At 40.6% G+C, this 27,650-nt stretch overlaps 1 protein-coding gene and 1 long non-coding RNA gene across 10 annotated transcripts in view; one reads left to right on the forward strand and one right to left on the reverse strand.

Moving 5' to 3' along the window:
- Positions 1-27,650, forward strand: part of LOC105486007 (StAR related lipid transfer domain containing 13) — a 553,767-nt gene that overhangs the window by 359,184 nt on the left and 166,933 nt on the right. Inside the window, exon 1 of one of the 7 annotated variants that reach the window (XM_011748643.3) lies at positions 955-1,613. The exons of 5 other annotated variants lie outside the window; for them this stretch is intronic. In XM_011748643.3, the coding sequence (XP_011746945.1) occupies positions 1,445-1,613 (169 nt within the window). In that variant the 5' untranslated portion in view covers positions 955-1,444. Of the gene's footprint in view, positions 1-954; positions 1,614-20,530; positions 20,554-27,650 lie in introns of those variants that run through there. One more of the 7 variants, XM_071081475.1, reaches the window with a different exon arrangement.
- LOC105486004 (uncharacterized) lies at positions 5,578-15,904 on the reverse strand. Of its 3 annotated transcripts, XR_011614912.1 has the most exons (6): positions 15,702-15,904; positions 14,380-14,517; positions 13,212-13,336; positions 9,572-9,828; positions 7,174-7,366; positions 5,578-5,911 (listed from the first exon to the last, which is right to left on the reverse strand). It is a non-coding gene; the product is annotated as an uncharacterized lncRNA (long non-coding RNA). The 3 variants fall into 3 exon arrangements; XR_003018986.2 differs by lacking the exons at positions 13,212-13,336; positions 14,380-14,517 and having other exon boundaries at positions 5,580-5,911; positions 7,174-7,382; positions 15,702-15,896; XR_989887.3 differs by lacking the exons at positions 13,212-13,336; positions 14,380-14,517 and having other exon boundaries at positions 5,581-5,911; positions 15,702-15,886.

Consider the following 27,650-nt stretch of genomic DNA (forward strand, 5'->3'; position numbering starts at 1 on the left):
GCTATGTTTCAGTTTGAGTCAGCCAATGTAGAAGCAACTTGGTCATATACTTTTTTTTTTTTTTTTTTTATCAGAGAACTTTATTCATTCGGCCCCAGGCTCAGAATTCGAAAACATGTTTTCTGTGGACTTTTTCTCTTCACATCAAACAATGTTAAAGAAGAAAAACAGGAAAAAATCATAATGACATATATATGTGTGTGTGTGTGTATATATATATATATATATATATACACACACACTCAGATATGGCCAAACTGAATTACTAGCAGTATGCTTAAACCATACACTCTGGTTCTGGATCTGCATACATGGGCACCTAGAGTCTCTTGCAAAGCCCTCCCCAGCCTCTGCCTATCAGAATTCTCCCCATTTTCAAAAGCCTATCCAAATGTCTCTTTCTCCATCTGGCTTGCAATCATCGCCCCAGTCAAAAATAATATTGCTCACCTAGCATTGTGTTTGCGTCCTTTTTGAGACATATATATGGCCTCCTGTTAGAAGCTTTTGTATAACTTCTCAGTGGATCCTTATCAGGTTGATGACAGTATCTTTGAAGTATCTTTGCAACTTCTGCAGTGATTCTTGTCTTAAATGATTCAGTGTCTTAAATGTGATAGGCACTTTCTAAGTATTTTACCTGTAGGTGATTAAAAATTGGGGAAGTAGAGAAATCAAAGAGGAACGGATGCTTAATACCTAACACGTGTGTACTTCGCCTCTCTGCGTCTTATCTGTAAGAGCCTCCAATTCCCATCACGTGAGGGTCAGGATCTGTGGTATATTCACTCCTGGTGTGAAAGCCCTTGAAGTTTGTTTTTCACTGGGAAAGATTTTATTTGAGTTGTTTCTTGATAATGAAGCGTGGTGGTTTACGCTCAGCTGTTGATCCTTGTTTGAAGTAGGTTTTTTTTTTTTTTTTTTTTTTTTTTAAATTTAAGAGATTTACCAGTTCCATCTTTTACCTGGCTGCAGCTGCCCTGTAGAAAGCGAAGGAGCTTTCTCTAATTTTTGACAGCTTGAAAAGTTTCCTGAGCCCTGAACTTGTTTGTCTTCTACTGTTTTGCCCGTCCCTCTCTTTCTTTTAACTCTTTTAGTGAGGGCTGCTTTTGGGTGCTTCGTCAGCTCTGAGGCACGTCAAATACGTGTATTTCGCTTTCAGCATTGTGTGAGGGACCCTGGCGGCTGGAACTGCCTCTGCTCGGGGCTTAGGGCTGACTGCGAACGTTCCCATTTTCCCCTCTTCCTCTCATTGGTTCCCGAGGTCACGTGAGGGCCCCGGGGGTTGGAATTCTGAGTTGTGGCTTTGGCACTCCTTTTTCTTTTTAAAAATCGCTGGGTCTGTTGAGCTGTCCTGGGCTGGGTGCCTTGCTCTTTGACTGAGACTGGAGACAGACGGGAACAGCCACAGGCAGACTGAGGTGACAATAGGAAATCTGCTGAGATGTTCAGTCAGGTGCCCAGGACCCCAGCCTCAGGCTGCTACTACCTAAATTCCATGACACCTGAGGGCCAGGAGATGTACTTGCGATTTGATCAGACTACAAGACGCTCTCCTTACAGGATGAGCCGGATTCTAGCACGCCATCAGCTAGTGACTAAAATTCAACAAGGTGAGTGGCCGGCAGTGGAAGGCTGTTGCTCATTCTGATTTCTGTTGGCTCTATTTCACGCTAACCCAGTTTTTTGGTTTTGTTTTCACTTTATAACATATGGATTTCTATGCCACACTACCCGTAACTTTGAAAAATAACTTCAGGCTGCAGTTTTCAGCAAACAGGACAGTACTTAGCTGCCACATAGCTCAACATAAAGTGCCCAAAAGACTTCACGGTGGGACAGTGAATCATAAATTCCAAAACTTACATGTGTCTACAGAACAGATGAGAACTGTTACTCAGTGTGTATCTTAGGAGCTTTTCTGCAGTTTCCTCACACTGTGTCACATTTAGAATGTGGACACTTGTTTATTTCATTTGAGAGGGGCGGGGGACTAATGTCCACCCTGCCCGGAGTATTTCGAACATCCTTAGTGAAGAGGAGGAAAGCAAGAATTCTCTTCTAAAGGCCATCAGGCTAAGCACTAGAATCGCATTCTCTTCCTGTTTGTATGTTTATGTCAGCAGTTGCCACAGACATGTTAATATTGTTTTTCTGGTAAAGAATTAAGGTGTTTGTTGATCTCAAAACAAAATCCCGTAACCTGCACGCAAAACTCCAGCTTCCTATTGCAAAGAGAAGAGAATATTGAGTATAGGCTGCTTGATATTCTTTTTATTCTCAGCCCCCCAAAATACCAGTCTAGAAGTCTGGACATTACTAAAATTTAGCAGTCTAAAAAAAAAATTTTTTTTAAACATGCTCCTTATAAGGTGTATCTGTAGAAAGCAGAAAGATGAACATTCCTAAGAAGCCCCTAACACATATGTTTACAATGAGTTAATGATCACCCTCCTTCTAGACTACAAAAAGAAATTATTATATTGGTGCTAAATAAGTTAACCAAGAATTTTTAGAGCCATTATAAAAATACAGTTTCCACTTAAATGAGTTTAAGATTATATTGAATATTAGAGAGGAAGTTGGGGTTTGTAATCATGAAAATCTTATTGTAATGTTTCCAAAAAGAACAATATGTATTCTAGTGGGCAGCATTTGATGAGATTGTTTCCTTGGAAATTAGGATTTGTTTGTAAAGGTTCAGGAACTAGTTATGTGTGAAGGATGCTGGTCCTTCCTACATGCTGGTCTGATTTCAGGAAGGATATTATGTCATTCCATAAACTCTGTGTGCAGGTCTTGATTGAATAGAAACAAAAGTAATTATTTCCCTGTGGCTTGATTTAAAAATACTTTGGGCTTAGAATAAAAACCAGCTCCACTTTGGTTGTAGAAATTTCTGATCATGGTGCTTTTCCAAATGCCATCATCTTTATGTACACCGAGGCTTAATGATGCTCTATCATCTACAAGATATAAATGTTCTTCAGCATGCGTATCATATTAGAAATATTGCGTAGAACTAGCTGAAATTGCTTTGCAAACCTCCTTAGATGTATTTACAATATTTGATTTTATTTAAATATTATGTTCTTTTTGGAATGAGGGTTATTTTTCCATTCAAGATTTGAAGTTATGAACACATGCACTGTCATTGAATGTGCCCTGTCACACAGACATACGGGCACCCTCAGTTTATGTTTCATTTTTGTCTAATTAGATGATTTGAGGATTCCGTCTTTTCTATACTGGGCAATGGAGTGTTTGAAGTCAATGAATGCCTAACACTTAAAACTGACAGTAAAGATCACAGGGAAGCAACAAAGATTTCCAACAGTCTAGTGATTCAGAAATCATTATGTGTTAACATCATACAGCTCTTTAGTAAGACAATGAGAAAGCAATGCAAAACAATTTTATTGAGTTTACTGAATTAGAAGATTGGTTTACTGTAATAGCAGAGAATGTGGATTAAACAGTTACAGCATACCAAAATCATTATAATTTTTTTTTATTATGCCCATTTTACAGATGAGAAAACAGAGGCACACAGAGTTCAAGTATCTTATCCAAGGTCACCCAGTAAGAACTGGTACTTGAATACAGCTTGACAGTTCATGCTCTGCAATACGCTAGACTATTTTTCAGTTTTTATAATGAGTGCTAAAGTACTGAACCTATGATTGAGTTTTGGATTATATAGTATACTAGAGACTTTTTAGACTTTTCTACTCAGGATACAGCAATACACTATATTATAGGATCAGAATTGGTCACTTATTATGAAATTTCGTGTCAGGTTGTATTTCTCTAGTGCAAGCAAAGTGCTAAATGTTTTATTCTCTTTAAACAGTTACTACCCAATAACACAGGATGTCAAGTTATTTTTACTAACAGCTTTGTTTTCTTTGTGTTTTTGAGACAGAGTCTTACTCCGTCACCCAGGCTGGGGTGCAGTGGTGCGATCATAGTTCACTGCAGCCTTGACCTCCTGGGCTCAAGCGATCCTTCTATCTCAGCCTCTTCAGTAGCTGAGACTTACAGGTGTGTGACACCATGCCTGGCTAATTTTTTAAATTTTTTTTGTAGAGACAGGGTCTCACTATATTGCACAGACTGGTCTCGAACTCCTGGGCTCAAGTGATCCTCCCACCTCAGCCTCGCAAAGTGCAGGGATTACAGATGTGAGCCATTGTGCTGTGCCACTAACAGCTTTTAATCATTCCATTAATCACATGCAAATAAATTAATGGCAGCATTATTTTCTGTAGTTGACAGGTTAGTATCTTAAAGTGACAGCCACATCACTAGAATTGTTTGCATTATTCTGCTTTAGATCTTTAAGATTTAGCATTATGTTAATTTTATTTACGACGTCATTACTTATAATTTCTCATGGTTGTTGGGAACAGTGGAAACGAGTAAGTTGCTCCCCACTGACCTCATTATAGTGAGATAATCATTGAATGGCGTGCACATGATTCAATAGCAGATACACTCATGGGGAGGAAAAACAAGGAAGAGAAATAAAGGAATCTTTGATGATGCATAGAATCAGAATTCATTACCCAAACCCAGGATGAATCTCAACTTGCTCATCTTCGGCTACACATCAAAACATACATGCATCATTTCTCTGGCCTGTTTTTTAGTTCTGGGGTTACAAATTCATTTCAAGAGAGAGGAGATGTTTAAAAGAGAGTGTTGTTTTGAAGAGTGAAAGTTTATCGTAAGTCATACTGCCCATAATCCATACCCCACATTCTTGCTTGAATCAATAGGGAAATTGTTGTAGAGAGAGAGAATGGAAATAATAATGGTCCTTATTTGCCTCACTAACTGGCGCTTGGGAGTGGATAGGAGAGAGGATGCTGGGGGTGGTGAAAGACTGTGTTAGGCCAAGGAAAGGAAGGATTGGATTTTTTTCTATTTTTTTTTTATTTTGGTAAAATACACAATACATTAATTTTGCCATCTTAACCATTTTTAAATGTATGGTTCAGTGGTATTAAATACGTTCATAATTCATAATGTCCAACCATCACCACCAGCCATCTCCAGAACTCTTTTCATCTTGCAAAACTGAAACTCCATACCCGTTAAACAAGAATTCCTCATTCCTCCCTCCTCTCGGCCTTTGGCAACCACCATTCAACTTTCTGTCTCTATGAATCTGACTACTTTAAGTACCTCATGTAAGTGAAATCATACAATGATTGACTTTGTGTGACTGGCTTATTTCACTTTGTACAATGTCTTTGAGGTTCATCCATGTTATAGCACATGGCAGGATTGCCTTCCTTTTTAAGGCTGGATAATATTCCATTGTATATATATACTACATTTCACTTTCTGTTTTTTTGTTAGTAGACCTCTTAATGGGTGTGAGGTGGGAGAGTTGGATTTCTATGTCATTATTTGATGGTTTTGATTTATTGGTTCTATGTCATTATTTGGTGGTTTTGATTTAGTGCAACATGACGGATGCACCATGTTTAAAGTCTACACACACACACACACACACACACACACATATTTGGAAAACCCAAATGTAAGCAGAAACATAAATGTGATTACTTGCTTTGTGAAATAACTTATCACACCATTACACTTTTTATTTTATTTTAAATGCTTAGGAAACAGCATAATCCGGATTGCAGTCAAGTCCGCTGAAGTAGGATAAGGAGACAGGGACCCAGGCTCTGTATAGATGCTCCTTCGCTCCTTTACAGTGTTGAGTTCCAGAGCTTTACTGGACCTTTGGTTTTCGATGAGAAAGTGAAGTGGATGGACTATGATTGCTCAAGTTTATTCTGTGTCTCATGTTCTGGAATTCTCTCTGTGGTTAAGTCAGCAACTCTTTGAACAGGATTGTAGAAAGCAGGGGAACATCAACCTAACATACTAGAACCTAAAAAGGCAACAGAGCGGCTTTATTATGTGGAATGTATCAGTGGCTTACAATTGTTCTACAATTTCTAAAGAAAATGGTAAAGCAGAAATTAGGTTTTTGTTCTACCTTCGCCACTAATTTATTGTGTGATCTGAGAGAAGTCACAGCTTCTCTAGACCTCTTTCTCTTCTTCCATTAAATAAAGGATTTGGATTAAAGAGTCTCTGAAGTCCCCATCATCTCTACAATTCTAGGATTCTGCAATCGCAGGAGCTACCTTAAGACTAAGGCAATGCTTATTTACATTTTCCTTATTACATCATTCAGCATATACCTGGACATGCTTCCTTGTAACCTATGTAATGCTTTCATTAATATCGATGTAATAGGAATGTTAGGAAGTTCGGTCTTGTGGACTATTTAAATATCGGTATAACTATACTTATACAGAAACTTGTAAACACCCTTCTTTCTCCAAAATCCAGGCCTGTAAAGTGGAGTTATCTTGATGCCTGACCTATAGCAAGGATTGCAGGGACTGAAGAAAGTCCGTGTGTGTGCCTCTTACCTCACAATACAACCGCTTTCTTTTCTTGATAGAAAATGTGGAAAGTAGAAAGTTTCACTACTGGGCCGGGCGCGGTGGCTCAAGCCTGTAATCCCAGCACTTTGGGAGGCAAAGACGGGCGGATCACGAGGTCAGGAGATCGAGACCATCTTGGCTAACACGGTGAAACCCCGTCTCTACTAAAAAATACAAAAAAACTAGCCGGGCATGGTGGCGGTCGCCTGTAGTCCCAGCTACTCGGGAGGCTGAGGCAGGAGAATGGTGTGAACCCGGGAGGCGGAGCTTGCAGTGAGCCGAGATCCGGCCACTGCACTCCAGCCTGGGCGACAGAGCGAGACTCTGTCTCAAAAAAAAAAAAAAAAAAAAAAAGAAGACAGTTTCACTACTGGGAAACTAGTGAAAGTTAGACTCTCATTTGAGTTGCCATTCTATCTGAGGCTATTTTTAAGTAGATATAGCACCTGATTTGAACTCAACTAGAATGGGATATACTGCCTTTTAAAAATTTCCTCAGGGAATGCCAGTGGGCATGAGTGATGTATTCCCCCTCATTACTATGTCAGAAGGCATCTTGGGAATTTGCCCAACCTAAGTGGTGAACATGGCCCATCCCCATGGCCTATACCCCCAGCAACTGGGTAATGTCAGCCTAAATTAAACAATCATTTGTTCTTTTGGAATTGCCCTTTCTCTATGTTTAGTACTTTCTTACCCGACTGCTTTCAAACCTGGAGGATGAATGCGCTGGCAGAAAGACAGATGGAACACAGGAAGCAGCCTGAGAATGCATCAGTCATGTATTGCTCAAGTTCTGTCTGTTTTTTTTTCAAAAGAATGGCAACTGTCATAAATTCACATTTCATGAATCAGAGCCTCTTTCTACTCAGTGTTGGTGTTTGGAGGGCCTGTACAGAAAGGATACTGTTTAACCAAAATTACAGGAAAATCTGCTAAGTGAATTAAATGAACTAACTTTGAATAACATTTTAAAAATTACTACATAGTAAAACTGTAAGAAGTCAAGAAATGAGTACTGGGAGGAAATTAACAAAAGGACAATATGCTTGTAAACATATAAAACTTGAGAGTTTAACTTTAACCAAGTTGTAGGTTCAATAGCTACACATCATTGCTTTATAACTCATACATTGGCCAGGGTGGCCAATCCATTGGAGTTGCCTGGAGCAGCACATGACACAGTAGCACGGGGTGTACAGAGATGGGTATTTGCCTTGTGCCTTCTTCTGTGCCAGTCTTCCAGGAGTTCCTCTGTTGGCAGAATGTTGAAACTTCTGTTGCTCAGATGCAGGCAGTTACCAAATTTGGATTCTGTAACTTTAGCTTAAGTGAATAAAGATTCATTTTTTTAAATGTCTTTCTCTCTCCCACCTTCCCCAATCATCAGTGCATTAGTTCTTAGGAAATTTTGGATAATGGTCAGCTCTTATAATGCAGAATTCCTCATTTCATTAGCAAATTAATCAAGGACACAGATAGAAACACAAGTTAGAAAAAACAGTCACTACTAGTGGTCTTAGCAGTATCAATTGATGACCCAAAACAAATTTAAAAAGAGAACAAATGATAAGTGAGTTTTGGCAAAACTCTTATATAAAGGGACATAAATAGATGGAGATTTAGTAGAGACATGTCATTAACAAGAATATACACTTGCTCTGTGTTTCATTAGCTATGACAACAGGGTAGTGAGGCAATCAAGAAGACTCAAGAAGATAAGAGAACCTGACCATGAATTGCATGCTAGATATTTGAATGAACTAAAGATCATATAAAAAGTATTTGCTGTCTCCCTAGGAGCAATTGAAATATGATTTTGGTATGGGGAAAGATACTACATATTAATTTACATTCCACCTCATAACCTAGAGGATTTGATGTCATTTATAGAAGAATATATAACTAAAGATTGCAAAAAGATAAATCTGATGAAAAGAGAAATGTTGGCCAATTAATGAGGTAAAACTAGGAAGATATATTACATGGAAATATAAAATGTAAGGCTTTGAATAATTAGCAAAAATGAGCTGCAAATTTGGCTTGAGCTTCCCTGATCTAAGCAAAGAGGAAAACACAACCAAGGGAAGTTTTTCCCTGTTCATAAGGTAAGAACTTACTAGCCAAGCTTTTCCTGGAAATTGCTCTTTGGGAGAATTTTCTCCCAAGAACTTGACCTATGAGAGGAATTTCTTATACAAATCTCATAAAGGTAACACTGCAAGCTATAGTGAATGGTGCCTTCAACCACTCCTACTGTGAATTCAGTAGTGAGTCTCGTTTCTTATAACATCCTGCAGTGAAAGTGGGGGCATCACAATAAATTGTAGTCCAGTAGAAATAGAAATATTTGGGTGTGGGTGGGTGGGTAAAAACAAGAGGTCAGGTATGCAGTCTTCGGATTCTCTGTCTTAACCTAGAAATAGCATGGAGATTATCCACAGGCAATTTCTATTAGTCTGCTTCGCAGAACACTAGGCCCATTAGACAGATATTCAAGGGAGAAAACATTTCTGTGGTTAAGTCATTTTGGGAAACGCTACTTTCCCTTTCCCCTGGAAATTCAGACTTATGAAAGGCTCAGGAAAATCTGGCACAAAGTAGTTTAACTGTGTTTAAACTGGTATATTTCATCTTGAAAACACTTTTCACAGGATACTGGGAAGTCACATATTGCAAAACCAGCTTTCCCTGGGGAACACATTTTGGACATGCTGATCTAGGAGAGTACGTGGCCTATGCTTCCTTCAGATAATTTTCTCTGAATATACTTCTTGCATAGATTTGGCAGTAGATACTTTGAAGTTGTGTTTTGGAGAGTAACATCGCAAGTATTCTATGTTTTCCAAAAAGGCCAGCCACAAATACTTTAAAAGTCAACTGAGTAAAGGCAAGATGACCATCTTTTTATGAAAATTAACAACCACATAAAGATTCTGTTTTGGGTAGGCAGAACAGAAAGCTGAGTCGGTATACAGGCAGAGTTAATAATTATAACATCAAGAATACAACCATTCCTCAAATAACTCTACAAGATAGGTACTGTTGAGCCAGAAGGAAGAAATTACTGCCTTCTAGCTCTGGCTTTGTCTTACCATGATATAGTTGAAGTCCTTGGTGAGGTCCAAATGGTTCTAACATTACTGTAGCTAATTCAGGATTTTCCATTACTGCTAGGAAGTGGAATCATGCCCCACAGGAAAGAAGCAAAAAACTCTTCAGAAGTCTCACATTCTCCTTTGCCATAGGTGACATGGGATATGGACTCACTGAAGCTCAGGCACTGATGAGTGGCTCCGAGAATTGCTGAATTCATGGTCCAAAAAATATCTTTGGTTGTGTAAAAGCTCTCCTAGTATGACAAAAAGAAGTGAATGAAGTAAAATTATGTAGATAATTCTAATTAGTAAAATCTGCTTGCTTTAGTTATAGCGGCAACTTATCAATTTCCAGGAAGTCCACAAATATATTCTTAAGATGTTTTTCCTCCTGTTGGCAAAGAGATACGCATTAGCATTCACATTATGAATGATGCTTCTGGAGAGAAATTCACACAATATCCAAAAGCTCCAAGAGAATGCATAGGAAATTACCATACTGGCTAGCCCAAACCACCACACTGTGAATTCACACAAGACCATGGTGGTCATTCTGGACTGGTACAGTCTAGGGCAGGACCGAGTACCCTGAAAATTTATATACTAACGTTTGAAAAGACATGAATTCTCTCTCTCTCTCTCTCTCTCTTTTTTTTTTCCAGAAGGTTAAGTTCTATAATAATCTAAATGGAGAACTTGGAAAATAACTTCAAAATTACAGAAAATGCTAATGCTGTTAGCAAAAGAAAATCAATAGAAATAGATCTAGTGTCTGGCTAGAATGTCAAATGATTTCCCTCACACAGCATAGGAATCCTGAGAATTTTAAAGGTCTGACAGAGGCAGAGCTGACTAAAATACAAATGATTTGTGTTGCTTTGCCTCCTAACAGTTGGATAAAACACAAGGGCGAAACAATGCAGAGAGACTGGAAAGGAACTTGGCAGTCACCAAGTACCTAATTTACATGTCAGGATTTCGAGCTGAAGTAGGCATTCTCTTCCTGCATTCCAACTCTCCCCTTCCTGCTTAATTCTGAAAATCATACATATGGATGGCGGGAACGTTTGATTAGTATTCAATCTCTATGAGCAAACAGTAGCATTTCCTATACATTTATATTCACCAAATGACACACTGGATTCAAAAAGTATGTATAGTCATAAAATCACATTTTCCTCTGAGAGTTATACTACCCTGAAATTATGTATAATATTTAAAATTACTATAAGAAATAAGAATGATTGACAAATCCTGCAGTAATGATATTCCAACCATTCTCACTCAAATAGACTGGAGTTCTTATTTGAGAAAATTAAAGAGTATTCTCCAGATGCTTTGAGGGACACAACACGTTTCCCACTACATGCATTTCTCAAAATAGAGCATGAAGTCCATCGCAAGGCCCTTACTGTCTGGACTTCTGTAAACCCATGCATTATGTTTAACAGGTTCTTAATCATCAAACCACCTTCATTTTTACCACTGGTCTCTTTCAGATAGGAAAGTCTACTGACCTCCTTCCCTGAAAATTTGGATCCTCATGTTAGCATTCCATCCCACTTGCTGTACTTTTAGGTGGAAGGTCTAAGGCAGACAAAACTGCTTAAATATTTTTATCACTGACTTCCTAGAAGAAGGAGGAAAAAATCTTGGCAAGAAGAAGGGAAATCAGTCTTGAAGAATATCTTGAAGAGACCTGCAAGGGAATTCCACTGACTGTGTTCATTATCTATTGGTCCCCATACTGAGTGGAATTTTTATGTGTTATCATTGGCCAGGGTGGCCAATCCATTGGCGTTGCCTGGAGCAGTACATGACACAGTAGCACGGGGTATACAGAGGTGGGTATTTGCCTTGTGCCTTCTTTTGTGCCAGTCTTCCAGGAGTTACTCTGTTGGCAGAATGCTGAAACTTCTGTCGTTCTTAGGAGCAAATAATTGAAACATGTTGGTTGAATTTCAAGACACCTTTTCTTCTCTTTTACAAATAGCCCTGTGATTACAAATAGCTTTGATTCCTGTGGAATCAAGAATGTCTCAGGGATGTTGTCCATCAATCCAAACTCCAAACTTTCTATAACTCTAATTTAGAGGGCTTTGGAGTCGTGTACACTTGAATTTGAACTCTAGCTCTACATCATCCCCATAGAGTGACCTTGGATGAGTCACTTAATGCTTCTTAGCTTTTGTTCCCCTGTGGGTAAAATGGCATTAATAAGAGCAACTATCTCAGTTATTGCAAGGATTAAACGAGAGACTATAATCAAACACAGATCACAGTGTCTGGCACATACTAAGTGCTCAATTTAAGACAAGATGATTATTAAACATCCATGTACATATGACCCTTCAAACTGCTGAATCATCAACTGAAGAGTGAATTATGTTTGAGTAAGTTACACACTCTGTATCATGTTTACTATGACAGACATACATAATGCCACATTTTTTGTGTGTGTCCTCAACAAGGTCTTCCAGAAAATTTGAAACAAAAGAGGTTTTTTTTTTCTTAAACCATAATGAAAACCATTGCCTTTTCCAATTGTGGTTTCCTATGGATAGCAATTGCTCTCTCTCAAGTTGCCCTGAACTGGCCTGAAATGGTGGGTTTAGGCCAGTCTTCAGGTCCTACAGATAAATAGTAAAGCCCGTTGAACTTTACCTTGTAGCAGTGAAAGACAGTTCTTGGCAGAAAGTGTTCCTAGCTCTCGGAATCACTTGGTGGTAAAGGCTAAGCTGAGAGGGCAGGAGTGCTGGAGGAAAGGGGCTGTGCCTCACATTAAACTGAAGGGCTGGGAGGTTCTTGGTGGGGCTAAGGGAGTGGGAACGAAGTCTGAGGCAAACATCATTAATTGCTAATAGATGGGACATTTGGGCTTAAAACTGTATTCCTTAGAACTCAGATATCTGTTTAACAGCCATCTTTTCAAAGCAATCCGATATCTATTTTTGTTCCTCCAGTGATGGCAGCGGGAGGCCACCAAACCCAGGGTGGGGTGATCTTGGATAAGTCACCTAAGTCTTCCAGATCTACGTTTTCTCTTCCATATGAGAGATGAACGGATCAATCTGTAACTGAGGTTCTGGAAAGCCAATTTGCACAAAGGCTAGTGCTACATTCGTCATGGAAAACAACTTAAAAATTATAAAACATGCTAATGCTTTGAATGACTGTCTTAGTTTGCTGGGGCTGCAGTAATAAAGTACCGGAGACTGGGTGACTTAATCCCAAAAATATGCTTCACAATTCTGGAGGTTGGAAGTTGAGAACAACGTGCCGGCAGGATTGGTTCCTTTGGAGGCCTCTCTCCTGGACTTGCTGACAGCTGCCTTCTTGCAGTCTTCACCTGGTCTTCCTTCCGTGTGTGTCTGTGTCTTCATCTCCTCTTGTAAAGACACCAGTCATACTGGATTGGGGCCCACCCATATGATCTAATTTTATCTTAATGACCTCTATAAGGGCCCTATCTTCAAATATACTCACACTCTAAGGTATTGCAAGCAAGGACTTCAACACATGAATTATAGGGAGATGCAGTTCATCCATTACATGAATCAAATATTTCCCAATTTTATTTGTTACATCAAAAAAAAAAAAAGTGGGAGACTGATGTTTATGATATGCCTCTGCTTACCAGCATTGTGCTGGTCGCTTCCTTGTTTTTGTCTTATTCAACACTCATAACAGCCCTCCCTTGAAGATCGATATTAGTATCTACCTGTTTTCAGCATAGGATACTGAGAAAACGTTCATCAAAAGCTGAAAGAAAATGAATGAAAGAATAAGAATATATCTTTAACAAAATCTGAACTCCTCTCTCAAATTCTTGTGGTTTTTCTATACTGAGGTTAACTTTGAGATCTTTGTTAATTTTGTAAACCTTTCCAGCTTTACATGTCTTTGTGGAGAGAAATAGAGAAAAAGTGCTGTACAATGCATGTAAATTTTCTAATGCCCACTTGACAACTTCAAAACTAAGCTCTCGTACTAATTCAAACAAATTATTCAAGAAACTTTAATTGCCCATTTCCTCTAAGGATTTCATTCCTTTTGATTGAGGAATATGCTTCATATCTGTTGAATTCTTCAGCTATGAAAGACTGCCTACGAATCTGATCACTATCAATTTGTTGAAATTTATTCTTAGAGTTTAATGGACTAAAATCTTAACAGTTAAACATTGTGGATTCTTTTCCTTTATTTATTTTATGGAATATGTATACTCTTAAGTCTTCCTCTATTTAGAAATTCTTCCAGAAAGAATAGAAACATCCTTTAGTACAGTTTTGTACATCATAAGTTACATGTTAATCTTGAGCCTTGCAAAAACCTTGTTTTGTAGGATGAAATATTGGTTGTCTGCATATGGTATCTTGGAAACCCTGAAAAGCGATTTGTCGTATTAATTCCTTCACCAGTGTACTGCATAACACTTTGTGGAGCAATTCCACATGCATTGTCATTTTGAAGATGTGTCCAATGAAATTATAGTCGTGTATTAGGAATCTCTGTCCTCTGAAATCTGTCAGAGAACTGAAAAATGCATAGGCAAGTTTTCCTACTTTGACATGTTTCTGATTTCATTTTCCTGAATTATTCCTTTGGAACCGAGTTTTGTTGTATGGAAAAACACATTTATCCAAGAGGGCGCTATCAGTAAGTGGAGACTGACTTGATACAATAAGGAAACTTGGCAGCATGCAGCTGCAATTGTAAAACATTAACTGGTAAAAGAGCGATTGTTTCAGAGTCCAGTTTTTCCTCCTCCCCAACCCCCATTTAGAGTAAAATTACTTCCTCACCTCCCAATTGATAATTGCATTTCTGCCAAAGTCATTAGATTTCTGCTGGGTTCCCGTGGTTTTCTTCTGTCACTTTTGCCTCCTTCTCTATGTTTGGTTACCTTAGCAGAGCTGGCCCTGGACACTGTAGCTTCCATTCTGTGAGGTTTATTGCTTTGTTAGATAATGCCAGGAATGACGTTGAGTTGAGACAAGTTCTTTTCAGATCATTAACTGTCAGTCACCTTTCCTTCAGGCTGCTGGAATCTGTGCAGCTGTGCCCAGAGGCCCAGGCCATGCCTCTGGCTATGGGAGAATATTTCCACTGAATTACCCGTGAAAAGACTCAGGGTTTGTCATGGACAGGCAGGTTGTCAGCAGAGTTTGTTAACCTTTAAGATGTACTTAGATGAAATGTTTGGGTCTGGATTGGTCATTTGACTTTTATATTTCTCACCACAATATTGGGCCTTTGAAATATTTACATTTTAAAAAGTAGTAACAATATACTTATGCAGGTTGAATAGCCCTAATCAGAAAATTCAAAGTCTGAAACACTTCAGAATCTGAAACTTCTTGAGCACTGACATGACACTCAAAGGAAATGCCCATTGGATTATTTTGAATTTCGGATTTGGTGATTAAGGATGCTTAACCAGTATAATGCAAATATTCCAACATTTTTAGAAATCTCAAATCTGAAACACTTCTGGTGCCAAGCATTTCAGATAAGGTCTACTAAACCTGTAGCTACTTTTGTTGAGGACCTACTATGATGTACCAAGAACTATTTTCAGCACTACCTATATTATTATTTCATTTAATTTTCATAAAGACCTGAGAGTTAAGTTTACTCATCTGGAAAATAAACATAGTAAGAACTAACAGATGAGTAAACACATTCTCCAGGAGTTCAGTAAACTTTCCCAAAGTCACACAGTGAGTGGGAGGTGGAGCAGGGCTTTGTACTCAAGTCTGGACGATCTGGGAGCCCACGTTACTCTTAACTGTGCAACCCTGTCTTCTTCATAATTATAGGTAGCAGTGTTTACTTGGAACCAAGAAGTGTTTTTTTGTTTTTTTTAATTTCTATGTTTTATGGGTTTTTTTTTTTTTTTCATCATTATAGACCTGGTTGGTTCTCCCTTCCTCACCAACCCCTCATGTTGTCGGAGGACCTCAGTGTGCCACCAGCAGCAAAGCCGCGTGCTCATCCCATACTAACTACCCTCCCACTCCCCTCTTGAGGGCTGGCTGCTCTTTATCAAGAACTCTGCTTCCAAAGTAAATGTCCAAGGCATCAGGATTCCCAAGGGCAGGATCCAGCATGGTGCCTAACTTACCTGAGGTTCCTAAGTTCTACCTAAGGAAAAGGCATCACCGAAAGTATGGAGTCTTCTTCCTGCAACCTCCTTTCTCTACTTCCAACCCTTCAAACTGCTGCCCTTCTTCCTAGAAAGTGCTGGGGTGGGATGCCCATTCTCCCCCAAGTTTTCCCAGGGCTCCCAGGGCCCACAGAGCTCAGGGGCTCTTGTGACTTCACAGTGGACTTTTCTGACACTAGGGAGTACAAGGAGTGAGGTGGGAATTGGGTGAGACCTGTGTTGTTCTCTAGACAGCGGATCTGGAACTCAGCCGTCCTCCAGTGCAAGAAAAGTGTGTATTAAAGAAGGGTCCACATTTTCAGAGAGAAGTCTTGGGTGGAGATTTTTTTCTTCTGGATTTTACAATTCTGTCCTCAGTCACAGCTGAGGCCTGTAGACCAGAATAGTTGCAGTTGTACTCTGCACTTGTTGCTAGCTGACAGTAGCCAGTCAGAAAAAAGTATCATGCTCTGCCAACTCCTGGTGTTTGTGAAATTTTGCCAGAAGCAAAACAGGATCAAAAATAACAAACAGACGTCCTCCCTGGCTTCTTGACTGCTATTTACATAAAGAGATTGATGAACTGACTGTGCTTGTGGGAGTGTGCGGGGAAGGGAATTTTTAAGGAGAAAAGGTTAATTTTGGGGTCCTTGGTTGCGTGTGATTTGAGGTTTTCTTCACTAATTGGGTTTCCAGAGACAACTTTTACTATAGATAGTGTTGCTTCTCCATTATAAGCAGACTAAACTATGGATAAGACAACCTGACATATGAATTACATGCAGCTATAAAACTTCCACAGGGAAAGAAAATGAACCTTGAAAACAAAGGAATAAGGAATAATATGAGCCTTAAGTGGAACACTTATGTTCCCAGTAGAGGGAGAGACCTAATTTGTATGGCAAGCTCGGGAAATCTGGGTACAGGAGGCCTGGGTTCTCGAGCACGATTGTCCTAACGTAATCGTCGATATTTTTATTAACCTCTCATGTCTCAGTTTTTGAATCTATGAAATGGGAATAATATTAGCTCCTGCTATTCTGTAATATAATTGAGGAAAAAGTAATCAATGTGAAATCAATTCAAATGGAAAGCATGGTGCTCAGTTCTGGAGGGCCTGAGGGACACTGGCATCTGTTAGGGGTCACTAAGCTTGCCTGCATACAGGTGCCATATAAAGCCAGACCCAGCTCTTTGCTGTCCTCAGTTGCATCAAAATATAACCATATTTGCTTCCCTTCCTTGAATAATAATTCATATCACTCCTCAAGGATATGGGAATAATGTGCCACTCTGTGGTTTTTTGTTTTGTTTTGTTTGACACTGAGTCTCGCTCTGTTGCCCAGGCTAGAGTGCAATGGCGTGATCTCAGGTCACCGCAACCTCTGCCTCCCAGGTTCAAGCAATTCTCCTGCCTCAGCCTCCCAAGTAGCTGGGATTACAGGCACCTGCCACCATACCCAGCTAATTTTTGTATTTTTAGTAGAGATGGGTTTTCACCAGGTTGGGCAGGCTGATCTCAAACTCCTGACCTCAGATGATCCACCCACCTCGGCCTCCCAAAGTGCTGGGATTACAGGCGTGAGCCACTGTGTCCAGCCTTGTTTTGTTTTTATTCGGTTCACAAACAGGCAACATCTACTTGACTAATTCTCAGCTTCACTTTAAATCTTCTTTTTATGTATTTGATGCACTGTGAGCGAATGTATATAATTAATTAGGGTCATTTTAAACTCTAGTTTTCCCTCTCATTTTTCTTTCTTCTCATTTTTCACCTTCATTCTGAGGTGTCAAGAATTATATTTTGTATTTTTACTCAGCTAATAAATTTTGTTTCACCTTTAATAATTTCCCATCAGCAGGAGGAGCATAAAACCTTTTAAAGTGAAAGATACTGTGTCATAGACTGAGGGACTCTGACAAGTCCAAGTGTCGTAAGTCACAGCTTTCAAAGTGATGAATTTCCAAATGTCAATTGGGCTTTCTGCCTAAGGCCATGATTTTGTGTGGCCGGCTATTCCTAGGCAGAAGAGCCTGGTGTGGGTGGCTAGCTGGAGGCTTCCAAGTACTTATTGTGGTCTCAGTGGGCTGTCAGACTCTGAAGAGACTTAAGGACCCTGATGTTACACATCCCACATTGCCTGATGAGGGATGCCAGGTGCTCCCCTGACATCCTACCTAGCACAGCATAAGCTGGAAAGTCTTAGAAAAGTAGGGTGAAAGTTGCCGGAAACACACACTTTATAAACATATTCCTTAATGTGTTTGAGTTTTGTTTGATAGTTTTGATATCAGCATTATTTTGTTTGCTTTATGTATTTGAGTACGCTGATTATAGTAGTTTTTAGGGAAAAGGGTAGTTACTAACCTGATACTTATGTGACAGTCTTCAAAAATTGGTAAACACCCTACCCATTTGGTCATGATTTGGAAAGTCTGGGTATCCTGACGTTTTTTTTTATCTCCTGAGTGGAGCTCGAGGGGAATGTGAATGAGGAGAGAAGGCACTTATGTGGCAGAGGAGTACCCAGCTCATGGAATGGCTTGTCAAAATTTTTGGCTGCAACAAAAACTTAGACTCTACGTTGACTTCTTTCTTACGCAAGAGGGTAAGACTAACGTCTCATGCCTCCAAACTTCCCAGCAGCCTTTGGGTTAGCAGAACACATTTCTCATTTATAGCTGGCTCTGCTCAGTGAACAACTACTTAAATAAATTACCGTGTTTTGTGATTGATGCTAATAGTTTGACGTGGAGTTATTAAGACTTCAGATCCTTGATTTATTAGAGAAAGAATCTTTCAGACGTTTCTTTTGTTGGGCTCTGAGAAGCTGTACATTTTCTGAAACTTGTAGTCGTAGAGGCCATGTTCGTTGCTCTAAAGCATGGCTTTGGCATTAGCTGGACCTAGGTTCAAATCAGCTAACAGGGAACTAATAATATGTGGTCCCAACTCCTCTCACAAGATGTGGTGAGATAAGCCCAGAAGAAGCCTGGGACAGCACCCTTCACCCCACCCTCTAGTTCGCAGCCTGCTCCACAGCTGAGAAGGAAAGAGAAGGCCCAGTAGCAGAGACAATGTATCTTCCATGGCCAAAATCTCCTCGGCTTCTTGTCAAAGACAGCCTTTTAAGTCTTCTGATCCAACTACGTTTTGCCAAACTCAAAACATTGGATCTTGAATTTGTTGTAACCCCACTGGCTTACAGAAAATGAAGTGCATTTATTGTGTTTCTATTTCTGTACAGGGGAACCTAGTCATTCATTCCCTCAATCGCTCACTCACAAGATTGTTCGTAAAATAGCTACTCTGTGTCAGGTGCTCTTAGGTCCTTGGGATATAACAACGCATTCAAATACAATCACAGCAGAGTTTGATGGGTGAACCTTAAACAGGCTCCGAGGAATGTCCGGTGTGGGGATGGATGTCTGTGTAGGGAGAGTGGAGGCACAGTGGAAGGGTTTCAGTTCTCACGATAGCTGTTGGGTTGTTGTTGTTGTTGTTGGTTTAGGGTTTATTGTTCCATTGCTTCAGCTTCTATCCCTTTGTCAGAGAGTGTCCATGCCTGTCATTACTGGTGGGTTGAGCGAGGATTTCTTGTTAGCTGTCTGGGTAATCATGAGGTTATGACTTCATCAGTTTTTGCCCTTTTATGTGTCTTCCTTCGAATTTGAGTAGGTGTGTTCCAGTCTGGGAACATGGAACCCTCTCCCTTCTGTGAAAGTGTACTGTCCTTGAAAAACCAGGACCCACCCTCTACAGAGACGTTAGCTGTCTGCTGACACTGCTGCACTCAAGTTTGTGTTCCACCTGGAAGGATTACGATAAGATAGTGGTCAATTTCTCATGAACTCAACTTTAGCAACGTAGCAGTAACTTATCACAAATATTTAAGAGAGACTACATTTCAGAAACAGAGACCGCTTTTTCTGCATCAGGTCTTCTATTGGAGAACCTAGCCTAGTCAGTATCTCAACAAATATTTGTTCAAAGCCAATTGTGTGCAAGATCTTTTCTGGGATTGCGTATGATGCAAAAATTATATAAAACATGATCACTGCCTTCAAGGAGATTATAAGTAAGTGTGATAAGACATATGAACTGTCATAAATGTTGACAAATCAAGGGAACATATGGCTTAGTGACTAACAGGCTATCAAAACGGGCACTCAGAAGTATGTGTAGGCAACAGAGTGGTAAAGTAAAGAGGGAAGACCACTGGGCCTGAGCCGTGGGAAGAAGCTGTGTTTCCACCAGGCAAAAATCACAGAGAGTTGTCCTAAGCAGGGCAACAGAATGAGTTGAAGAGTATGACTTGAGCAATTAAGAATATAGTCCACATTCAGTGACATGTGGCGGTTATAGGAAATACAGATGATAAGGTTGGAAAAAAAGTTTGAGGCCAGACTGCAGTGAATTTGAAATTTATTTGATAGGTAATAGGAAGCTCCTGAAGGCTTTTAAGTAGACCAGTAATAGGATACAAAGAGCAGCCTAGAAAGATGAATAAATAAACATGGGTTTGAAGTGGCCAGACTGAATGTAGAGAGGTAGTCATCGTGGTTGAGCATGTATTTTGTGCAGGCCCTCCCTAAACATGATCAATAATTATGTCATATAATCCTCAGAAGAGGAAGTACCATTGATGTTGCCATTTTAAAGATTAAGAAATGGAAACCCAGAGAAGTTAAAGTCACTTGTTCCAGTTAAACCCAAATAACTAGCAGAGCCAGGAAGTGACCCCAAGGCTGTCTGTTGCTGTCTGTGTTCTTCCACAGCTCCAGGCTTCTCCTTGGAGTGGTTGTTGCTTCTGCTGCTGCTGCAGTTGCAGTAAGTACTCAGAAAAATACCATGAGGGATCAGGATCTTAACTATGGTGATAACGAAATTATAAATACAAGAGATAGCTCCATAACTTTTCAGGATGGAAAATGTTTATATGCCTTATAAAATTTTTATGTTTACAATTCCTAACATATCTCTTCATGTTCTTTCCCCACTCCCCATGATAAGAACCCGTTAATTTGAATTTATTACTGTACCTTCTGCTTGAGATTTTTATTCTACTTCAAGACACCTCTTCAGTGATTTGTGTCATCAGTAACTCTTACTCAGCAAAGTCTGGGTCACCTTACAACAGAAATTTCACTGGAACTGCATACATTTTCTTCCTGCCTTTGGCATGACTAAAAATGTATTGAAAAGGAATAAATATAATCAACTACTAACATTGAATGAATTTAATATGATGGTAAGGGGATTTGAATTTTAAACTGCTAACATTATAGTTAGCTTGAACTATTTCATATTTTATAATTCTTAGAGTAAAATTTGCCCAAATACACCATAATTGAGTGCCTGATTTTAGAAATGTAAATAAACCAAAACACTAGTTAAATTGGTACATGTTGTCTGAAGTAGCTGTGAACCCCAAGATTAATTTGTAAAGAAACTCAATAAACAAATGTCCCTATAGGACACCTGTTCATATTGTTTATACCAAATTCCTAAGTGGTCAGTCAGCACCTTATCGAGAAGGAGATTTTCAAATGTGAACTCTTCCAGAAGTAAAGAGGTTTAAATATTTAATGAAGTAGGAAATTGCACGTATTTGCCTCAGGCAGCTGCCCTACTGATACTGAATAAAAAATACTCATATATTAGAGTATTTTATAAGAGCTATTAATATAGAGTTTAACTTCTCTACCTGAATTGTAGTTCAGATTCTGAATCTAGCTGCAGGTTAAATCCAAATTAAATGAGATGAGTAAGGAAGCTTCAGGAAACAGTTTGTGTGCTTCAAGGAGGAAGAAGCCAGCTTGGAGAACTGGCTCACTCTGAAAATGCACGAATGATCCTGAATGATCTCTGTGCTCATTAGCGCCCCTGCACACATTCTACTGTTCTCTCAGCACACTCTAGTCTCTTAACTCCCGTTTGGAAAGCAGTGTTTCACCATTTCCCTCAAATCCAGACCGCTTCTATTTTTCTTCATCAGGACAGGTTGTCTCTAGGAGTCAAGATGGGCAGAGGTTATGTTGAGTCAGCAGAGACTCTCTACTTGGCAGGTCATGGTCACAGCCATTCCTGTGACCTCTCCCAACATGCAAGAACTAGAGGTCACTGCCCAGCCTCTGAGTCAATGCCAGGTTGTTCTCTAGAACAGGCTGCTCCTGACCAAGTAACCAGCTCTGGAAGTTTCCAGCTTCTCAAAGGAGCCTTCTTCTTTGAAGGCTCCCACTTAGTGTTCTTGTCCCATATTTATATGTAAATGCAATTCTCTCTTTCCTGCTATCAAGCCTTTCTGTTCATGGTGGCATGGAAGAGGGCACAACCTCTGCAACCCTTCTGTGTGTCAAGAAAGACCTCTAGACTCTGCTGATGAAATACGTGACCCTGATCGCCTCTCCATGCCAATGGCAGACTCATTCCCTGGCTGTTTCTGACATTACTACCAGCTAAGCTAAACCAACAGGACCCAAATGCCCCAGGGAGCACATTGTTTGGACACTTAGTGGTTGAACTCCATGGAAGCGTGTTCCATGACTGTTGCTATGTAACAAACTGCCCCAAACTTAGTGGTATTCAACAACCATGTTATTATGCTCATGGATTCTGTGGGTCAGGAGTTTGGAAAAGACACAGTGGAGATGGCTTGTCTCTGTTCTTTGATGGCTGTGACATGGGCTGGCAAGACCTGCAGGCTATGCCTGGCTCAGTGACTGGGTTCCGGGAACATCCGAAGCCTCTGGCACTTGCGTGACCGGCAGTGGATGCTGCCTCTCGGTCAGGACCTCAGTGAGACTGGCAGCTGGTGCATCTACATTTGTTCATGTGGTTGCCCAGGCTTCCTTCTTCCCCACATGGAGACTGCATCCCAAGAGTGAGCCAGGCAAAGTGTGTGACTTTTTATGATCTAGCCTTGGAAGTTGCCTCTTGTCACTTTTTCTGTATTCTATGAGTCAACATAGCCATAAAGTTCTGCTCAGATTCAAGAAGAGCAGACCCATTATTCGATGGGAGGAGTGTCAAAGAATTTGCAGATATAAAAATATGTATGTTTGACACATTCGGTGATGCTGGGTTCCTGTCATTGTTTCTGGCATGTGGCTGGCACGTAACTGATTCATTTGACTGAATGCTCCAACTAGAATCATCACGCGTTGTTCTTTTGTCCCCAACATGAAGAGAGTGCCCGGGTGACATTCCATGTATACCAGCCGCATTGCACTAATTCTTTGATTGTGACTGTGTGAATAGTTGCAGGCATCATTCTGTGCAGTTTCAAATACGTTAGCTCATTTAAGCCCCCACAACCCTGTGAAACAGGAAAGAAGAACATGCTCCTTCTCCCTTCCCAAGATTAAAACAAAATCCAGAGTCTCTCAGTAAGGCCAGTTGGTACTCCGTTTTACCCCAAACCTGGTTTTCCACCAAAAGTTCTCTCATTTCACTTATAGCTGTTTGCTTTGCTGCTCCTGAATCCTTGGGGGTAGAATGAAAGTTTCTGGGTGATGTTTTATTAAACATTTAAAGGAGAGGGGGGCTCCTTCACAGCAGAGGCTTGCAAGCAGGTGCACTTTTGCCCTCCAGGGAACATTTGGTAATATCTGGAGATACTTTCGATGATCACAACTAGGGAGTGGGTGCTGCTGGCATCTAGTGGGCAGAGGCCAGTGATGCTGCTTCACTTCCTGTAATGTACAGGATGCCTGCCCATACCAAAGAATGATGTGGCCCAAAATAGTGCTACTGTTGAGAAATGCTACTTTACAGGCGGTTTGATAGTCCTTCTAATAAAATGAGGAAACTGGGGTTCAGAGAAGCTGAGTGACTTGCTTAAGATTCTACAGCTAGTAAGTGATGAGCCAGAATGTAGACTCTCATCTTGAGATCCTCGGTCTCATGTCTTTATTTCCTGTGGTACTTGAGCTGGCCTTGCCACCTGCCTGTAGAGCAAGGACTTGGAGTGGGGAGCGGGTTTTCTTGCTTTCCTGGAATTCTGGGCGTTCACCGCACCCATCTAATGAGCAGAAGTCACTGGGATGGACATTGTGCTCCTGTAGTTTTCTTTACTCGTTAGGAGGCAGGGGCAGGGCTTACCTGAGCAGAGTGAAGATTTCGGTAAGGCCTGGGTGGGAAGTGGACTCTAACCTCCCAGACTGAGAATTGTAAATAACAACTGAAAAACTAGAGCATAGTGTGTGTGTGGGTGTGGGTGTGGGTGTGGATGTGTGTTGTGTGTGTGTGTGTGTGTGTGGTCTGGGTGTGGTGTGGGAGGGAAGTAAGATCTTATCCCACAACAATAAGCAAACAGCTAATTACTTGTAATTTTGGAGATAATTGTTTTCTCTTCCTGCAAACATGCCAAATAGGAAATTAATTTAACCCCAGAAAGTTCAAATCATCTGCAGATTGTCAGGAAAGAAACACTCATTATCCCCTTAGAGCCCCCATCATATCTAACAGGCAGGCTGAAAAGTGCAGCTGCAGCACAGGGCTGCCACCTCTGTGCGAGGTCCCCCCACTCGCTGGTGGCTGGAGAGTCACAGGAGGGACCCTCTAGCAGAGGCAGGCCCCAGGCAGGCAGACCGGACCCAGCTTCCCACTGACACCTGATTCATGCCACCTGATGCAGAATGTCTCACTGAGAGTCATCCTTTCTGATAGACCCATTCATCACTTTGAATTCCACGTCAGTGCAAGAGCTGGCTTCATTCGGCCTTGGATAAATGAGTCTTCAGGTAATAGATGACAGTTAAAATGTCAGGCAAATGTTATCTCCAGTGAAAGACTTGGCTGTGCCCGCTCAGTCTGTTTTGCTTCTCAGCTTAAGGCAGTCTCTCTTCACTTCTAAGAGGGAGGATGAATACAATCCAGATTGCTCACTTAGAAGAAGCATCTTCCTCCCCCTAACTTCTCACTGCTAGTGGGCCTGAGTTCGCCAGGGAAAGCCTTCTAGGGTTGAGCAACAGAACAAAAGGAACGGGCTGCCCTGCCTTCCGAACCCAAGCAACCCTCACATACAGTGTTTTAACTGTTCTGGAAAGAAAGAAGCATTCATAAGTCCCTCCATTTTCAAGAAAAAAATTTCCTGTGACATTTTAATCCCCTTTTGTGCTGGAGAATTTTTAGAGTTTTCCCCTGCCAGTCATCTCAAATGTTTTGTATCTTTCTCTTTTAGCTGAATTGCATATTATGAGCCATGACCCGCAATAAAAAATAATGCCCCTGTTATTGAATGAAAGTCTCGTTCTTTGGGTTATTCTGGGCTATGAGGTCAGCGTATAAATGCTGACCTCTGAAAGTCCAAAGATGTTATCTAGTTGAGGCTTAGGCCGGGAGAACAAAAATGAGCTGTGAGATGAAAATGACCACCTGGGATCTCCAATTTGGTTTATGTTTCCGTGAAATAGTTTCTATAAATGATATGAGTGGGTGCCCACTGCATTTTTTCTAAAAGGAGAGCTGGCTTATTTCTGAGAACTCTTGTCTGTGTATGGAACTTTTGTAGATACTCTCTGTCTAAATTGGGGTTCTTAGTCTCCCTACTATGGACATTTGGGGGCCAGGTAATTCTTTTTGTGGGGGCTGTCCTGTGCGTTCTTGGATGCTAAGAGGAATCCATAGTTTTTACCTCTGGATACCAGAAGAGACCCAACCCCACACGTTGTGAAAACCAAACATGCCTCCAGACATTGCCCTGTGTTCTCAGGGGAGCAAAAATCCCTCCAATTGAGAACCATTGATCTAGATAAAAATCAGGATCCCTAGATAGATACAAATGAATTCATTCCTTTGTTCAATCTTTTAACAAATGTCTCTTACATGCCTTCTGTGTACCAGAGTCTTTGGAGCTTATAAATTGAGAGATGACTAGATCATAGTTATTGCCCTATAGGGACTTGGAGAGAAGGCAGGCATGAATCTAAATAATTATACCAGGAATGCCCTCTAATGAAGATGGGAAGGACGTGGCTTAGGAGTTCAGAGGAAGAAGACTTAACTCTTCTTCAAGTTATCAGACTTCCTGAACATTCTGATTCTCCATTTATTCAGGAAGCACTTATGTTTTCAAGGGAAAAAATCCTGTTTATTAAGATATTACACTACAGAGAGTTTCAAAGTCAAACTTATGAATTCTTTTATGTAAATGTTTTGGTAAGGTAAATTTTGGTTTCTAATGTAGACAAAAGAAGTCCCAATATCTAGATATGAGTTGATGTACAAAACATATACATGAAAGGATCTGAATGAATGGATTGGGTCATAGGGGTTCAAAGGGCTGAGTGAGCCCTGAGCTTGGACAGTGTCCAGGATCTGTCTTAGGAAAGTGTCTGCCATGCTTTGAAGTCACAATTTTGAACCTTTGTTCACAGTAACAGACAAAAGTGGATGTTTACACTTCCTGGGGCTTCAGATTTGATGACCTCTCCATAAAATGTGGAGGGCAGTAAGATGAAACAGAGATAGACCTGCCTCCACTGTTGAAGCAGCATTGGCAGTGGCTGCCCACTGTGCGCTGCAGCGAGCACATCTCCCAGACCACCAGCTGGAAATCTACCCCATTCTCTTTCATCGCAAATAAGCGTGAAAGGTGCTATGATAAGGTTTTGAATCTGTGGCAAATGTATATTTGAAATCATTTGTATGTTTTAACTATGTGGGAGGCAGTGTGATGTAATCATGAAGAACACTGGCTGGAAGGTGAGAAAGACCTGGGTTAAAACCCAGGCTCTACCAGGCCTAGATGTTTGACCATGGACCCAGTTATCTAACCCCATGCTGCCTCAGGTTCTTTGTAGAAATTAGACTAATACTTCCCACCTCAAAGGATTGTTATGAGATAATTATAGGAGATATTTTAACTGTCATTTTTTTTTTTTTTTTTTTTTTTTTTTGAGATGGAATCTCACTTTGTCACCCAGGCTAGAATGCAGTGGCACGATCTTGGCTTACTGCAACCTCCACCTCCTGAGTTCAAACAATTCTCCTGTCTTAGCATCCTGAGTAACTGGGATTACAGGCACTCATTACCATGCCCGGCTATTTTTAGTGGAGACAAGGTTTCTCCATGTTGGCCAGGCTGGTCTTGAACTCCTGACCTCAAGTGATCTGCCCGCCTGGGCCTCCCAGTGTGCTAGGATTACACGTGTGAGCTATTGCACCTGGCCTAGAACTGCCTAATTTCTAAGTGTTTGGTGAACAGGGTGCGGCAGTATTGTTAGTAACACATTGCTTGCCGCACACTTCAGAGTGGTGTGCCCATGACTTTACGACTGAAAGCTATTGTTTCAAAGATAGAAAGGTGCGAAGCTGGGAAGTGCTATAGGTCCACAGAGTAACTGTGTTTCTTAAAACCAAAGATCAAAAACTGTTGACTTTCCGTCTAATGCTAAGAAGCCTTTGGAAGTTCTTTAGAATAAAGCCAGAATTAGTGAGGCTGGGGTAGCATTTACTGGGATAAAGAGCTGATGCATTTACGATGAACTTTTAGAGAAGCTGGGATTGGAGACGGGGATATTTGTGTATTAGTCCGGTCTCTCGCTGCTAATAAAGACGTACACAAGACTGGGTAATTTATAAAGGAAAGAGGTTTGATTAACTCACAGTTCCACATGGCTGGGGAGGCCTCACAATCATGGTGGAAGGGGAAGGGGAAGCAAGACATGTCTTACATGGCAGCAGGCAAGAGAGAGCTTGTGCAGGGGAACTCTTATTTATAAAACCATCAGGTCTTGTGAGACTTACTCACTACCGCAAGACTTATTCACTACCATGAGAACAGTATGGGGGAAGACCCACCCCGTGATTCAATTACCTCCACCGACAGGTCCCTTCCATGACACGTGGGAATTATAGGAGCTACAGTTCAAGATGAAATTTGGGTGGGGATACAGCAAAACCATATTATTCTGGAAGGTCAT

The sequence above is a fragment of the Macaca nemestrina genome, chromosome 16 (assembly GCF_043159975.1).
Source record: "Macaca nemestrina isolate mMacNem1 chromosome 16, mMacNem.hap1, whole genome shotgun sequence".
Taxonomy (NCBI): Eukaryota; Metazoa; Chordata; class Mammalia; order Primates; family Cercopithecidae; genus Macaca; species Macaca nemestrina.